Consider the following 15320-nt stretch of genomic DNA (forward strand, 5'->3'; position numbering starts at 1 on the left):
TCATAATATTTCTGGAACAATCTTTTTTATTTACTCATGTATGTTTCATAATATTTTTCAACTTAATTATTGTGACAACGAAAGTTTTCATTTTATCATTTCAAAACCAACTGCGGATATCGTATATTCACAGATTAATTAATGTTTATGGCCTGGAGAAACTTAGAAACGCTAGCAATGAAAAACAAAGTCAATTGGTGTTTGACTACACCAATATTTTGTCGCCGTCGCAGTGCTTCCAGCCTTCCAACAATGTACATTCATTATTATTATTATTATTATTATTGCAAAATGTCTATGCCATTTCATTAAATCAACTGTGGCGCCGTTACATCCAGACAATAAAACGAATTACTTGCAACAATAAAACACAATTTACGGATAAAATTTGGTAGTGGCTGTATGCCGTCTCTCCTTATGTGTGCATTATCAAGAAAATGTATATTTTGTTCAACAAAATAAAATATGATTTGGTCCTTAGAGTCAGTTTTAGTCAGTTTTTCTAATTATTTTTCACAATAGTACTGCAGTTGTTCGTTTATAATAACACAGTTGTCTCATATTTTTTTATTTGGTCTAAATGACTTTTTATAACCATAAAATCAAACTTACAGCCTTTTTCAAGCATCACCTGTTTGTTACTTACGGTTCCAGTTACCGCATTTAACGTGCCTTTTTCTATATAATCACATAAAGAATATTACACAGTAGAGGAATAAATTCTTTTGATATCGTTTTCGCTTTGAAAGATGTCGAGTACATTTAAAATGTTTGCTCATACAGAAAACCTCTTACACTCCAACTCGGTTAAAACTATAAAATAATAATACACAAGTCAAGTTATTCATACATAAAGTCGTTTCAAAAATCGTTTTTAGCTGTGGTGCTGCTTACTCGTTTGTATAGTGTTATCAGAAAAATAAAGCTTAGTGCAATAAACAATTAACAAGGTTAATTCATTTTCTGTTTAATGAAATTCTATAAAGCATATGCATGCAAAGAATGTGCTCATTATACGATATTTTTGTAGCAGATTTCAATAATTAGCGTCTCAATTATGGATCACGAATCAATGAATGCTAAACAAACATTAAGCACTTTTTTCAAATCGAGTTATTAAATGCCCTAAAAATAAACTGATTTTTCAAGTTTTGACTACGGCGTGATTTCTTAAAAAAATGGAAAAATGCCACCAAAACTAGATTATTACAATGGACAATCCATAAGACGTTTACTAGGAAACATTTGTAAATATTTATTATAATATTACCTTCTTGTTTATTTTATATCAAAATTAGTATGCCAGCTGCCAGATAGTTTGAAATTATTATTATTTTTTACGTACTACACAACAATGATTTCCTATAGATAATAAACAACTAGAAATCAGAAAACTATAAAATGAGTTATAGTATTAATATACATCTCTCTCTCTCTCTCTTGATTGTTTAGTAATGTTATAGTACAAAACATATAATTGAATAAAGAGAGTTTATTGCATCATCGGTGAAGAGTTTTATCATATGCTGAAAACAATAGGATTTGTCAATTCCACAATGATTACTGGATTTATTTTATCGCACGAAGGTTTTCTATTCAATACTCTTGGGCACCCTAACTCAATGTAACCCGAAATGTCACTGGTGAGCGTCGGCCAATAAACCTTTTTTTTTCTTTTTTTCATTTTTTTTGCCTATTTTACCCCTTGGTCTTATTTGATGACACGGACACTGGAAACAACACGGAGGGTACGTGAAAACAAAAAGCTCATACAACTGCCGTTTGGGAAATACAATAACAATCTATTTTCGTTTTCCACATAATTTTAAACAAATAAATAAGTAACGTGACGGTTTTATATTATGTGATAAAATTTTACTGATCTTGTACATTCAACGATATCTTCATAAAAAAAAAAAACCTTTCAAGTTGGACGTTAACTGTTATAAAATATAACACAATAGATTAAGGCCATAGTCGTTTATAATAATTGTTATTGTTTTTGTATTTAATCCCAATTGGAAATTATCATGATGGTTTACTTTTCGACCCGGATCCTTGTCGAACCGCGGTATACATATTATTTGGCTTGTGGTGGGCGACTTGAAAGGATTTAGGGGGAATAGATGGTAAAATGCAATCCGATTATAGAAGGATTAAAAAAATACCAAACACCGCGGGAGGCTTCGTTTCTCTTTGCTTAACACGTTAATTATAGTATTCAATTAATTTCCCGGCCATTTTGTGTCGGTACCTGATACTACTTTTGCTTATAATCTGTTCCCCGTACACGCTTGTACATGTGTGTGTATGTGTAAGGTGTTATACATACAAACTATAACCAAACGAAAGACCGAAATTAATCGGATCAATATTTTATGAAACATATCAAACAACAAAGTATACTGTTATTTTCAGACTACAACTATCTTGAATGCTAAAAAAAAAACCAAACTAGGTAATTGGTTGTAACGAAATGTGAATTTGCTTGAACGTTTTTGTCTTAAAAAACTTAATTATAATAATAGAATATTTCGAATAATTAATATTAAATAATGTTTTTTTTAAATCAACACATTTTTTTCGTTAAACTATATTGTAAATTATATACAAACGTTGATGACTGATAATTTCTATATCTTCTTGTTATTAGGTACTGTAATTATTTTAGCTTCGTTATCGAGCTGAGAAAGTGTTGTTTGTACAATGATGTGTTTTTATTATTTTTTATTGTTGTCTGGACCCACTACCAGACATTTTAACAAACAATCCAATTTTAAACAAAATATTTTATCCTTTACAATGCTTGTATCGATACTTAATATTTCTACCATCTGAAGATTCGCATCAACGCGTTGATTTAAAAGTAATTTTATCATTTTCAATTGTAATAATTCCTGGAACACTGTGGTACTCTGATCCTAATATGCTCTTTCCCACTGTGCAGAATTTTCTATATTTTATAGAGGATGCAAATTAAAACAATTTTAAATGTAATAAAAATTACTTACAAGCATTTTTAGTAAACAAATAAGACACGTATTGACGACAATTTCACAGTATATTGGCAATTTTTATTTTATATTTTGCTGTCTGAAAAATATAGGTTATACTTACAATATACAATGTATTTTGCACAATGCAGGAAACATACTAAAGCTAGTTTGAAATTCGATATTTACCTATGTCAAAACTATGTTGAAGCCCTTCTAATGATAACGACTCAAAATTACTGTCACAAAGTTAAGCTCCAGGTAAAATGAAGTCCATTAGAGTCATTCGGTAGGTTTGTATAATTTGGGTTGGCATATATTATTACAATAAAAGCTAGTACTTGTGACATGTGACTAAAAATAATTTCCATTATCCGTAGACAGTAGCCTGAAACTAAAGCGTTGTCATTATTATTTAAATTCATAATGTCTATTATTATTTTATTTATGTCTACCGAGTCGCCTTTGCTGATTTAAACCCCATAATTGTAAACTGTAATTGTGGCAGGTGGTATAGGTGGATATAAATGTAGTGCCTTTAAATTTTTTTTTCTTCAAAAGATTCTACAAGTTTAACTATACTTTACATACATGTACATTGTACAAATTATAGTTCTATGGTGGACTAGGACTTTAAAATACCTCACTAAACGCTATTTCATAGTGTTTCTGGAATTTGTTTTATTAATAGTACATAATCACGCTGCATTAACATACCTGTTATTGAAAATTGTATGCATTTTTATAGTAGTGCTCCTCTCTTTCTCGCAATAAGACCATCTTTTTTAACTAATCATACTAATTGATATTTTATAAATTAAAACTAACTTCCAAGCAACTACAAATATTATAATGGTTAAATAATGAATTACTAAAATTGTATGGAGATTAATTATAGAACAATAAATTTTATTTTATGAAAAACTGAATATAAATGTGTAGGTATGTACAATAATTTGTGTATACAAATATCAATAAGATAAAATAAATAGCTATTTTTTAAAAAAGAAATTTGTGAAATTAAAGTGGACCGTTCTCTAAAGGTGTTTTAACACTGTTAAAAAAAACAGACTGCTTTTAATCTCCTTAAAACAATGGGTTACGACGAATCTAATTCTCGTCGGTCAACTCTCGACGTCACGTCGGGTAGTACATTTTTTTTTTTGACTTTTTTACACACGGTATCAGAGGCGGGTCAAAAAACAGGACCGCTTGATTTTTGTACAACTCCGTGGGGCCCAGAAGGTCTTTTATATGATCTTAGTGTGTGGTTTGGGAGAGCGGGGTGGGAATTAGACAAAGACGGTACTACCATGTGTAGGCCGTTTATAAACGACGCGCATTCAGCCTACCAAAAAAAAAATATACATATATATTTAAAAAAATCATATTGGTATCTGGACAAAGTCATTACGGTATTGTTCACGGTGAAAAGGTGTATATAACTACCTATACTTGTTGTTATTCACATCAAAATCAGCATTGTACACACAAAGGACGGGCTTGTGTGTATATAAAATATAATAGTAATAACGAAAATCAAGAAGTATTGTGCGACGTTATAATGGTGTACGTAAAAATATAAAATACTGTTTATCATTTTTTTGTTTTTTATTATGTATAGATAACCCTTCGTATTCGCAAAGGTTACAGATGATCCTACCTTTGGCAGACAGAGCCAAGAACAAAACGGAGACCTCGTCGATGGGCAGGACCAGAATTAATGTTAAAAGGACCGACAACAAGTGTCTAACGTGGTCTTGAAGATGTCAGGTTAGTTGTTATGGGCTAGCCGAGATCTTCAGACGATAGTAAAACACAGAAGACACGCCAGCACGGGTCACAAGGTAAGAATTTTGTTTTTTACCATATTATTATTATATATTAGTAGGTATGTAGTAGCCAATGGAACTTCGTATAGCGTATAATGTCGTGGCTATATTATGAGACACAGTAAAATATCTAATACAAACCAAACGAAATTGAAAAAAGAACCAGCACAGTACAAACTAGTAAAGTTTAAACCAAGCTCAGTATAAACCGGCACAGTAGGGAATTACAAAAGTGGGGTCCAATATCTACAAATTCGCATCGAAGCTGGTTTTCCCGGTTTTGCGGGTGAAGAAGTTGACTTTTTCGACTTTTCACCAACCAAAGTACAACTTGTTTTTACCAGATGTTACTAACATTTAGTACTTAAGTCTTCCTTGTTCTTGTTTGATTCTATTATTATATGTGCTTAGCCATTGTCTTTTATTTTATTATTATTAGACCAAATCTAACTTGTACTTTTTTTGGGAAAAAAAATATTTTTGCAAAGTGTTTACACAAAACAATATTTTTGTAATTTACAAAAATACAAATTACATTATAGTACTATTATTTTATTGAATACAGTAGTAGCACTTATTGCCTAAAATATCACCTTTATAATATTTTTTAATCTGCAATAATTGCAACACAATCTATATCTTTCATTTGTATTACACTATTTTAGATATATTATGTATAATAAGTGTAATTTTATAGAATAAAATATAACGAAAATATACCGACCACGTAATCTAGTGGACAGTTTGTAAGACTGGTAATATTTACTGTTTAAAAGTTTTTTCATTTAGTCAAACTAACACAATTATTATATTTAAAGTTTACATAATAATATTTAATAAATGCATTATAGTATTTTGTTTTATGTATTAGTATAGTTTATCTTATTTAATATTTACTTTAACAGGAATATGATTATCATGGATCACTTAATCTTTTATAATTGTACTAAGTCTAATGAATAAATACAATTATTTATTACGACCTATAAAACTGTATTCTATATTAATTATATCGATTAACTGCCATGACGCTATGATGTGTATACATAAACAAGTGTATCAAGAATATAAATATAAACAACGGTTTAATGAAATATTTATAGTATCATAATTTATAACAAAGGTAACATCATCATTACAAAATTAGTTCAAACAAAAATAAATAATATTACAAACATGTTCAATAATTAATATCATGTCGTAACAATATGGTGTCATACATTTTATAATCATCATTTTTAACAAAGCATCCGTACAAAAATAAATAACATTAAGTACAAGTTCAATAATTTCTTATTGAACTTGTATGAAATGTTATTTATTAATGTTCAATGTTCTGTATTTATTTTGTTGACAAAAAATTAAAAAACAAACGACATTGAATTAAGTTAATGTTCGAACATCGTTTAGTTTTCGACACACATTTGCAACAGTGTAACAAGAGATTAACATCTTCCGGCTTCTTGGGTACTACAAGAAAGGCTGGAAACGCCACTGATGTGCTTCAGTTTTATCGTATTTATGGAATTGCACAATACGGCCGACTGATTTGTGTAGTAACCCTAAATGTATGTAGTACATGAATACAAGTTGGTCATTAAACGTTACAATGATCGTTTACGACGGTTAGAATATTTATCAATTGTAATGTTTACCTTATGGTATGCGATTTTCTTTAGTTTCACATTTTGTATGTCTTCCACAGTTATGGCGGGCCTGAAAAAGCCGTTTGTGAAGCGCTGTAACTTGGACGAATCGCAAAGACCACGGCTGTTAGCTGGTAAAACCGGCGGTGATGGCAAAGGTGGTGGCGGAGGCGGCGGCATAGGAGGCCCAAGAAGTGCCTTCTTCTCTGGAGTAGAGTTCAGTTTGGCTAAACATTAAAAACGTGGCTATTTTATTGTGCTGTCGAAGATGTGAAAACAAAAATATTTGATTTTACATCACCTAACACCATTTGTATCAACGCTCTGTTTTCCATTATGTGATTGAGTATGTTTTCGTTTTCTTGTTTATACTCTCTGACAAACGTTTCAATATTAGCACGACAATGACACTGACAATTCTTATTGTTGCCAATGAAGCGACTGCGTTCCTCAAATCGCAACATGCGAACAACAACAGTTAGGAGCTAAACGAGAAAAAATATATTTTGTATTACGGTTATATGCTGAAGGTATACAACACTGTATTGGCTTAGATTCGTAGCCAAGAATGGATTGAAGAGAATCGAGAAAAACACCCAACAAAAAAAAAACATGTAAAAATGTTTTAATATTTTTCAACTCAAAACTAAAGCAAAGTTTTAGGACTAGGTTGAACAACAAAAAAAGGGGGGGAGTTATACTTTAACCGTAATAAATTTCCAGGTTGCTATATGTGTGGATTATTTAAAAGTCAATAGGAATCCGACCAATATTTTTTAATTATTTTGTCGATTATGGCATTTACCTATTATTAGCAAAGGCAACGAATTATTAAGAAAGACAAACGATCGACCCTAATCGTATCCACTTAATACTAAAAATACTATTTGAAGCAAATTATTGTCATTACACTGCCTTTATCAATATTTGTACTTCTACCATCTACAGATTCAATGACCAATTAATGATAATAAAATACAAAGTGATTCATCTGATTTAAGACACTTATTTTCTCGGGTACATATATTTTACTATATTTTTCAATACTTTGAAAATTTGTATCTTCATCCCTTAGGCGTTAAATAAACATGGACTTCGTCCTTTCCAATGGGAACATATTAATTTCATAAAAAAAGTGTTAAACATATTTTTAGCGTTTGAATTTTTATAAATCCGTTCGTTTTCTATAACTTTGTAAATCTATTAAATTTCCCCGTATTTTTCAGTCGTCCAAACAGTAGCCTATATAATTTATATTTAATTTCGCTTTGTTGGATAGGCGATAAACAGCGGTAATCGACACAATAAAAAGTGTCGAGATAACGATACACTAGCTGTTCTTATCTATCTATTCAAATACAGTGACGGCTACTGTTTATTTTGACAACCTGGGATGAACATATGTTTTCAGAGTTTTGAAAAATATAGTAAAATAATATATACCTAGAAGTATTTAAAAAAAATGAATTTACAAAATATTGATATTTTCCGAGAAAATTAGTGTCTTACATCAGAAGGATCACCCTGTATATTATTCGTCTCAAAAATTCGAAATTAAAAAAATATCATCCTGCAAGCATTTAAAAAAATTGTATTTATTTGCTAATTGGACAATCGAACATTTTAAAGAGCTTTTGAAACTTAGGCGAACTGCTTTGATATGTATAAACGACTTCGGGGAAAAAAAACACTTTATGTTATTTGTTGACGTATGACATAATAAACTTACTCTGTAACACTGCTTTGTCTTCGACATTAGTTTGTGCAACACGTTATGGATGTACATGCTGTTATATTTAATCACAATAACCACCAGGCAAATAATAATTATTGCCAACGCAATAAAGATTTGATCGTTTCCTAATCGATCCCCAACAATATCTGTAACGTTAAACACATTAGACGAATCGCATTAATATACAAAATAATAATATGTGTTAGTGTTACAGTTTTAAGAAAAAAAATAGGTCCGTATTTTTTAACCTCGGCAATTATTTAATTAACGCGTGCTTATTTATTTTTGTAAAACTACCACCACCTAAGATATTATACAGGTAATTTTATACAATTAAACGTTCATACAATATTATGCATAATATTGGTAGGTACTATTGAATATAACACTGGTCACTGTGGTCTGTGTTGACACCATTATTATTATTGATGGTTAATAAGTAATAACTATTAATTGTATATTTCAATGAAAAAAATGGCTCATGCAGGAAAGGCCGCGATTAGACTACTAGTTTCCTTTAAAGTAATAAATTTAATCTACTATCTCCTTGTACAGCGGATTTTTTAGTTCAATTGGCGAATAAATTATCTAAAGTGTGACCTCAGCACGATCATTGATTATTATAATAGATGACTGCACTATTGTTTTAGAATTTAAAATATTTTGTATTTAAAGTATTGTGTTTTTACCGTCAAAAATAAGAACTAAGGTTAAATAGCTGTTTATAACTGTCCAATTATTTTCTACTGCCTTACTAGCTACTTTTCGAAACATACTTGTAATTAGCACGTCTTGGTCACAAAAATTAGGTATACATAATATATGAAAGAAACTAATTAAACTTTTTAATATGTCCGGTCAGACGTCAGTAGGTATGCATTGCAAATGATTCGTTCTACTTTCCGACATAAAATAACAGTTTATGTAAAATATTATATAAAACAGCTGAATTTCGTTATGGTAACGTTGTTCCATCTAAGCCACGGATTATTGGAAAATTCGGCAACAAAACAACAGAGTTCCTATTAGAGGGACTATTAATTCTAGGGACGACAATTTCATTGATAATATTGTTAATATTATCAATTACTAATTATTGGCGAAGATGAACCTCAACGATGGTCTTGTAACGGTGCATAGGAGGTTTCATAATACAGTAATAATAGGTATAGTGCATTGGTTTGTCAAGTACGCCGTGTTTTGACGGCAGGGTAATTTTGCCGGCGACTGTTGGCTACATTGATATGTGCGGTTTACCGTCGTCATATAAAATAAACGTTATCAGTTGAAAATGTGATAAAATGAGATAACGCGGATGACGGATACCGCAAATCGCAATAAAACAAGTTACAGCAGAGAACAACAGCAAACATATTATTTCAGTGATCGTTTTCTAATTTTTTTTTATTACCATAATTAATTTTATTTTTTCCACGTAATTCCTATTAGTTATTGTTTGTCGCCGGCTGCCAATGACCGTCACCACCAGAGGGTCGTGGATGTTCGGACGTCATCAACAGCAGTAGGCAGAAAATAACACCGAGTGACACTAGCAGTAGTAGCTATCTTCTCCACTGCCAAGTGACTGTCACTATGGGCGCCGGACCGAGTCACGGCGAACTGGCTGACAACGATTGTCTGTTGCGGCTGGCAGGCGAACTGGAGATTACAATCGATGATCCGTTTTGGGACACATTCCTAACGTTCTCGTTGAATCCTCCGATGTCCAGGTAACCATTGGAAAATATATTGTTATACTGAATTAAGTAAAAAAAAAGGTTCAAATGATAAGGATCCAATCATAATAACTCCCCCCATACACGAGTAGATAGTTCAGATTAAATCTTTCGACGTGTATGGTAGATCCTTTACCCCGATTTGCTGAGTTGTACAATATCAATTTTTGTTCCAAGCAAGTAAAAAAAAAATTATTTTACAAATATTCAGATAATATTGTATCTTTCGAATTTGAGATTAATAAAACTATTATTGTTTAATACTATTTTAGCCAAGATGATAAAGTGCTAACTGACCGTCTGAAAAGTATTTGTGATTCATTAATCGTGAACAACAGAAATACATCAAATTTCAAGACACTCATAAAACTTATACTCCAAAAATCAAATTTCGAACAATTGGAAGCTGAAGATAAGTAAGTTGCTATAATTTTTTTAACTTTTAAATAGTACCATTGATTACAGCTGAACAATTATTTTTTCAGTAATATATTGCGATGTCAAATATTCAATGGCTTGTTTATTGCTCGGTACTTCTTAAAGTATCTTGTCCAGAATGCAAAAGAAATTGAACTCATCAATCAATTTGAACTACAAACAGGTATTCTAAAATCACCTTAAAATAAAAAGACAAATTAAACTATTAAATTAGTAGAAGTATATCCTTTGTTAATTACAAAACTATATACAAATTCAATTAAAAAATTAATATTTTGGTTCTAGGGTTTAAGGTTTCAATTAAATGTAATATTTTGTTTTTAGATGGAATTGAAGTTGCGTTGGGTGACCGAAAAGAGTATGCAGTTCCTGATGATATTAATGAAACAACATCATATCAATTTATATCACTGTTAGTTAAAATTGTAACCGAATTAAAAGTCAAGTAAGTTTTTGTTATCTTATTGTATCCATTAGCTAGAGATATTAATATTTTAATTACATTTTTGTTTGCACAGTGATTTAACTTATTCAATTCATATAGAAAGTTCAAACTGCATATTAATATTACTATCTATTCAAATGTATACTATTCAACCTTCTAGCAGTCTTATAGTTTACAAGTAAGTTATTATTATTATATTATTATGTAATATTATTTTTAGAAATATTATAACATTTAACGTTGTTTAGAAAGAACACTTTCATTTGTGTAAGAATGTAAACAAGTGGATTTCAAAAAAAATTTAATTATTTTTATTGGCATTAAATATATACACTAACAATTTCACCTGTTTAGTAAATGTTCCAACTAATGCTATTACTAAAAATTAATAACAGTAAACTTCATAGTTTTTACACAGAAATAAAGCATATGAAAGGTACAGGGAAAAAACCAGCAAAGACACTTTTTAAAAATGGCAATTTTTTGTTATAAAACTAGTTTTGATACAAAACGAATCTGTTCTTCACTTTTAAGCACGATTATAAACAAAAATATACAATATTTTTTAAAGTTTTAAGTATTTCTTTAACATTTTAAAACATATTTTAGCATTACTTAAACATGTTTTTCTTAGATTAAGAAAAAGTGATTTTGCTGGTTTTTTCCCTGTACTCTTCAATTATGTAAATATAACTGTTGTAAAATATCATGTACGTAATTTTCAGAATTTTCATGGAAAATATTGATTCAATAAAGTTGTCAAAAGCATTACTGCAAAGATATATTGAACAAATCAAACCGCCTAACTTTTCCGGAGGCAACCTTATTATTGGATTGGCCTGTGAGTAACTAGTAATCCAATATAAATTGCTTTATAAGAATAACAGTATTATCTATATTATATGTTATTTTGTATGTTTATCATAGCAAACATATGGAATATTCTAACACTTAGTCCAAGTTCATCTACTCAAGGAAATCAAAGCCCTTTAAGTTCTTTATCGGTTAGCATACTATTGGTATTGATAAATCACTGTACATCACCACCACCGCCTAATGGTAATCCCTACAGAAGCTGCATTTCATCGTTGTCGGGTAAAAAATATAATAATAATTACTATGTATAAATACTCGACTATTTGTTTTCATTTTGTGAAAATAAAATATTATGCTTATAGATAATTTAATCACGGTATACACATTTTTGGGAGACAACAACGATGCACCGTTGAGTGAAGAGAAAACCCTACTTTTATATCATCTGGTACACTGCAATAACAGTTTCAAGTCATTTTTGCTGGCACGCACAGATATAGAAGTTGTGGTTAGTGATATTAATTCATTATTGATGAACAATACTACTAACAAAAAAAAAACACAGCATATTGAGGCAGGGGAGGTCGCAAGTCTGTATAAATTATTGCAACTGAAAGTGAATAAACACTTAGATGTGAATGGTAAAATACAATTATCAATAAAAGCATTGTAATGACATAATGTGCTAAAAAATGTATTTTTAGTACACGGGTATGATTAGGGTCTGACTATAATAACTTATTGCCGTTGTTACCCATATATTATCGTAATTAACAATATGATGAAAATATTTTTAAATACCTGTTGACTATCGATATAGGAACCTAGAAATTGACTACAGTGAAAGAGTGTAATAATTTTCCTTTTTGTTTGTTTTTCCTTGATAAAATAAAAGTATAACAACAGATTTTTGAAAAAATTATATACAGGGTGATCAGTTTAATGTAAGAAACTCATTTTGTCAGAAAATAATTAAGATTTCAAAAATATCATGGGTTCAGACACAAACAAAGAAAAACACATTATTGTAAAAACAATACCTTCTCAGCTTCGCATTGAAACTAAAATGTTGTCTTATTACAGTTGATCCCACTTCTAAGGACGATATACAACACTCAAAGCAGCAGGTTCCAGCATATGTATATGGCACTGATTGTACTGTTAATCTTAACCGAAGATCAACTTTTTAACAAAACTGTTCATAGTATAATACTGAAAAGTGTTACTTGGTACCAGGAAAGAGTGGTCTCCGAAATATCATTGGGAGGTCTTATCATATTGGTTACTACTCGAACGGCTCAGTTTAATCTTTTGAAAATGAGAGTAAGTATATGTTTTTTTTAATTTATCTGTCATATTTTAATTTATTTGATAGACAATTTTTTTCTCGTAGGATAAATATCTTCATATTAATTGTTTTGCGGCACTAGCAAATATGTCGTCACAGTTTAATCAGTTACATCCGTATGTTTGCCAAAGAATGTTAAGTCTGTACGAGGTTTTGTCAAAGACATTTTTACGGTGTCCAAATCAAGACGTAAGATATTTATTCAACTTTCGTAGTAAGTATATAATACACATACTTATTTGTTATCTGTGTAATTTTTATAGATGAGTGCCATTGAGGAAGCTTTGCGTATCGTCCTAGAAGTGATTAACTCTTGTCTGTCCAATCAGTTGATTCACAATCCGAATTTAGTTTATGCTTTGCTATATCAGCGAAAAGTATTTGAACCTTTAAAGAGCCATGAAGCATTCCACGATGTCATTCAAAATATTGACATGGTCATTACATTCTTTTCTGCTAAATTAGAGCGGGAAGAAGAATTATTAAATTCATCTGACGTGAACACGGTTTTAGCTAGAGTTCAACATTGGTCTCTTCAGTGGCCCAGAGATCTTATGAAGGTATAATAAATTCAATTTTTTTTATCGCTGCACAATTGGCACCATCAAAACATTAATGTAGTTGCTCGAAAAATTGTTAAACTTAAGACATTCTTAATTTATGTAGCTAGTCATACTGTTAAAACAACAAATTAGACCATAAAACAAAAATATTTTATATTGTAATTATACTGCAAATAGAATCCTTAAGTTCAATTATCACAGTACATGATTTTGTGAGTTACTACACTAATGTTCTGATAATGTGATATTATTATACATGATTATATTGTATGTGTATGTATTAAATAGATTTTTAATTGTGATTGTTTTTTTTTTTTTTAGAAATTCCCAGACCTCAAATTCAAGTACGTCGAGGAAGAGAAGCCAGAAGAATTTTTCGGTCCATACGTTTGGTCATTGGTTAACATATTGTCAGATATTAACTTTGAGTCTACTCTTTATAAGTTAAACTAAATGACATTAATGGTCATTTTTAAATCTAAAGCTTTTAAGTTGCTACTATTATGTTTTATTTGTTAACATATTGTATGTGATAAGAATGTGTATCCAAGAAAAATCTATAACATTTAATATTATTGTTAAATTATTTTGAATATATTTATTGTGATTATTTTCATAATCATATTACATTTTTAACACATTTATAATCCCCATTTTTTTTAGCAGTCTAAAATATTTGCATTTGTACCTACAAATGTACATTAGGTATATTCGAATGTACTATAACTGTTAAAACGGATTTTTAAGACCTCCACACATTTGAATTTTTTAACAAAATTCAAAAATAGAGTATTAAAAACGTTTTTTTTAAATGGTCCGTACTCATTGGGCGGAAAATAGTATGTTTTCATTATTTAAATTTATTTCGTTTAATGATGGTATGGTATGTGTTTTGTCTTGCGAAAAATGTTATACATTTACTATTAATAGAATGTCCGTTTGAAGGGAAATCAAAACATATCATGGAAGCCACGTGGCTTCATAAGGGAATGTATTATAAAAAATGATTTACCTCATTATAGTCATAATTTAAAAATACACTTGTCAGTTGTCGCCGATACCTACTATTGTTTCTCTACGACTTTGACAGTTGATGAGTGACAACAACAAATCGTTTTTATAAAGTTGCCTAGAAATGACTCCATATTGAGAATGCACGTTTCTTCTCAGGGGGCCTGCATTAGGTACCATTTTTTTTTCTGTTTGAAGACTTGCTTCTCCAGGAAAACTCGCAGCACGTGAATGAATGATATAAACTTCCAATCAATATTCTGCGTTTTACATGTAATAATGTCATGTCTAGAATGTGACTGTAACTACCAATTATATAATTTTCCCAAAAACTTGTAGTCAAACATTTTTTGTTGAAAAAAAAAAGGAAAATTACACTTTGATCATAGCTTCTAGATAGTGTATATTAACTGGCGTCTTGTGTATGTTTGCACAAACAATATTATATTCAAATTTAAAGGTAGTTCAAAAATTCTGAAACGAGTGTAGATTAAACTATACAGTGTACTTCCTATTGTAGCTTGTTATTCATATTTCTTAAAGGATAGGTATAAGAGTTTAATATTCAGTAATTAAAGAGAACATGGAATATTTTCGAAAGCTTTAAAATTGAGTAAAATGAAATTTTCATAGAAACTTTTTATAGAATAATATATTGATATTACTACATAATTTATATGTCTACCTACACAAAGGCTTACAACCTAAAAATATAAAACTGTTTATTACAAACATGTTATTATATTATACACAATAT

At 30.0% G+C, this 15320-nt stretch overlaps 2 protein-coding genes across 2 annotated transcripts; one reads left to right on the forward strand and one right to left on the reverse strand.

Annotated features, from left to right (window-relative positions):
- Positions 1-6248: 6248 nt before the first annotated feature.
- On the reverse strand, positions 6249-9092 carry LOC126847203 (uncharacterized). The gene is made up of 5 exons (XM_050587336.1): positions 8896-9092; positions 8201-8352; positions 6773-6956; positions 6481-6698; positions 6249-6387 (listed from the first exon to the last, which is right to left on the reverse strand). Exons 1-5 carry the CDS (start codon positions 8978-8980, stop codon positions 6271-6273), a joined length of 756 nt encoding a protein of 251 aa, XP_050443293.1. The 5' UTR covers positions 8981-9092; the 3' UTR covers positions 6249-6270.
- Positions 9093-9511: 419 nt separating this feature from the next.
- Positions 9512-14122, forward strand: LOC126847202 (dymeclin). Its single transcript, XM_050587335.1, has 12 exons — positions 9512-9936; positions 10215-10358; positions 10428-10543; positions 10705-10825; positions 10899-11003; positions 11551-11666; positions 11753-11920; positions 12004-12149; positions 12725-12964; positions 13035-13178; positions 13253-13549; positions 13874-14122. Exons 1-12 carry the CDS (start codon positions 9800-9802, stop codon positions 14003-14005), a joined length of 1866 nt encoding a protein of 621 aa, XP_050443292.1. The 5' UTR covers positions 9512-9799; the 3' UTR covers positions 14006-14122.
- Positions 14123-15320: the final 1198 nt, after the last annotated feature.

The sequence above is a fragment of the Adelges cooleyi genome, unplaced genomic scaffold (assembly GCF_023614345.1).
Source record: "Adelges cooleyi isolate 19-005CV unplaced genomic scaffold, UGA_ACOO_1.1 ACOO_flye_CR_arks_rails_tigmint_CR_PRNA_9, whole genome shotgun sequence".
NCBI classification, from domain to species: domain Eukaryota; kingdom Metazoa; phylum Arthropoda; class Insecta; order Hemiptera; family Adelgidae; genus Adelges; species Adelges cooleyi.

Excerpts from the sequence above, each read along its gene's own strand:
- LOC126847203 (XM_050587336.1), bottom strand. The coding sequence starts at position 8,980 with ATGTTTCGAAAAGTAGCTAGTAAGGCAGTAGAAAATAATTGGACAGTT. Across the intron at positions 6,699-6,772 it reads GTTGATACAAATGGTGTTAG|CCAAACTGAACTCTACTCCA; the intron begins GTGATGTAAAAT and ends TTTAATGTTTAG. Across the intron at positions 6,388-6,480 it reads AGAAAATCGCATACCATAAG|GGTTACTACACAAATCAGTC; the intron begins GTAAACATTACA and ends ACATACATTTAG.
- LOC126847202 (XM_050587335.1), top strand. The coding sequence starts at position 9,800 with ATGGGCGCCGGACCGAGTCACGGCGAACTGGCTGACAACGATTGTCTG. Across the intron at positions 11,667-11,752 it reads CCTTATTATTGGATTGGCCT|CAAACATATGGAATATTCTA; the intron begins GTGAGTAACTAG and ends TGTTTATCATAG. Across the intron at positions 12,150-12,724 it reads GCACAGATATAGAAGTTGTG|TTGATCCCACTTCTAAGGAC; the intron begins GTTAGTGATATT and ends GTCTTATTACAG.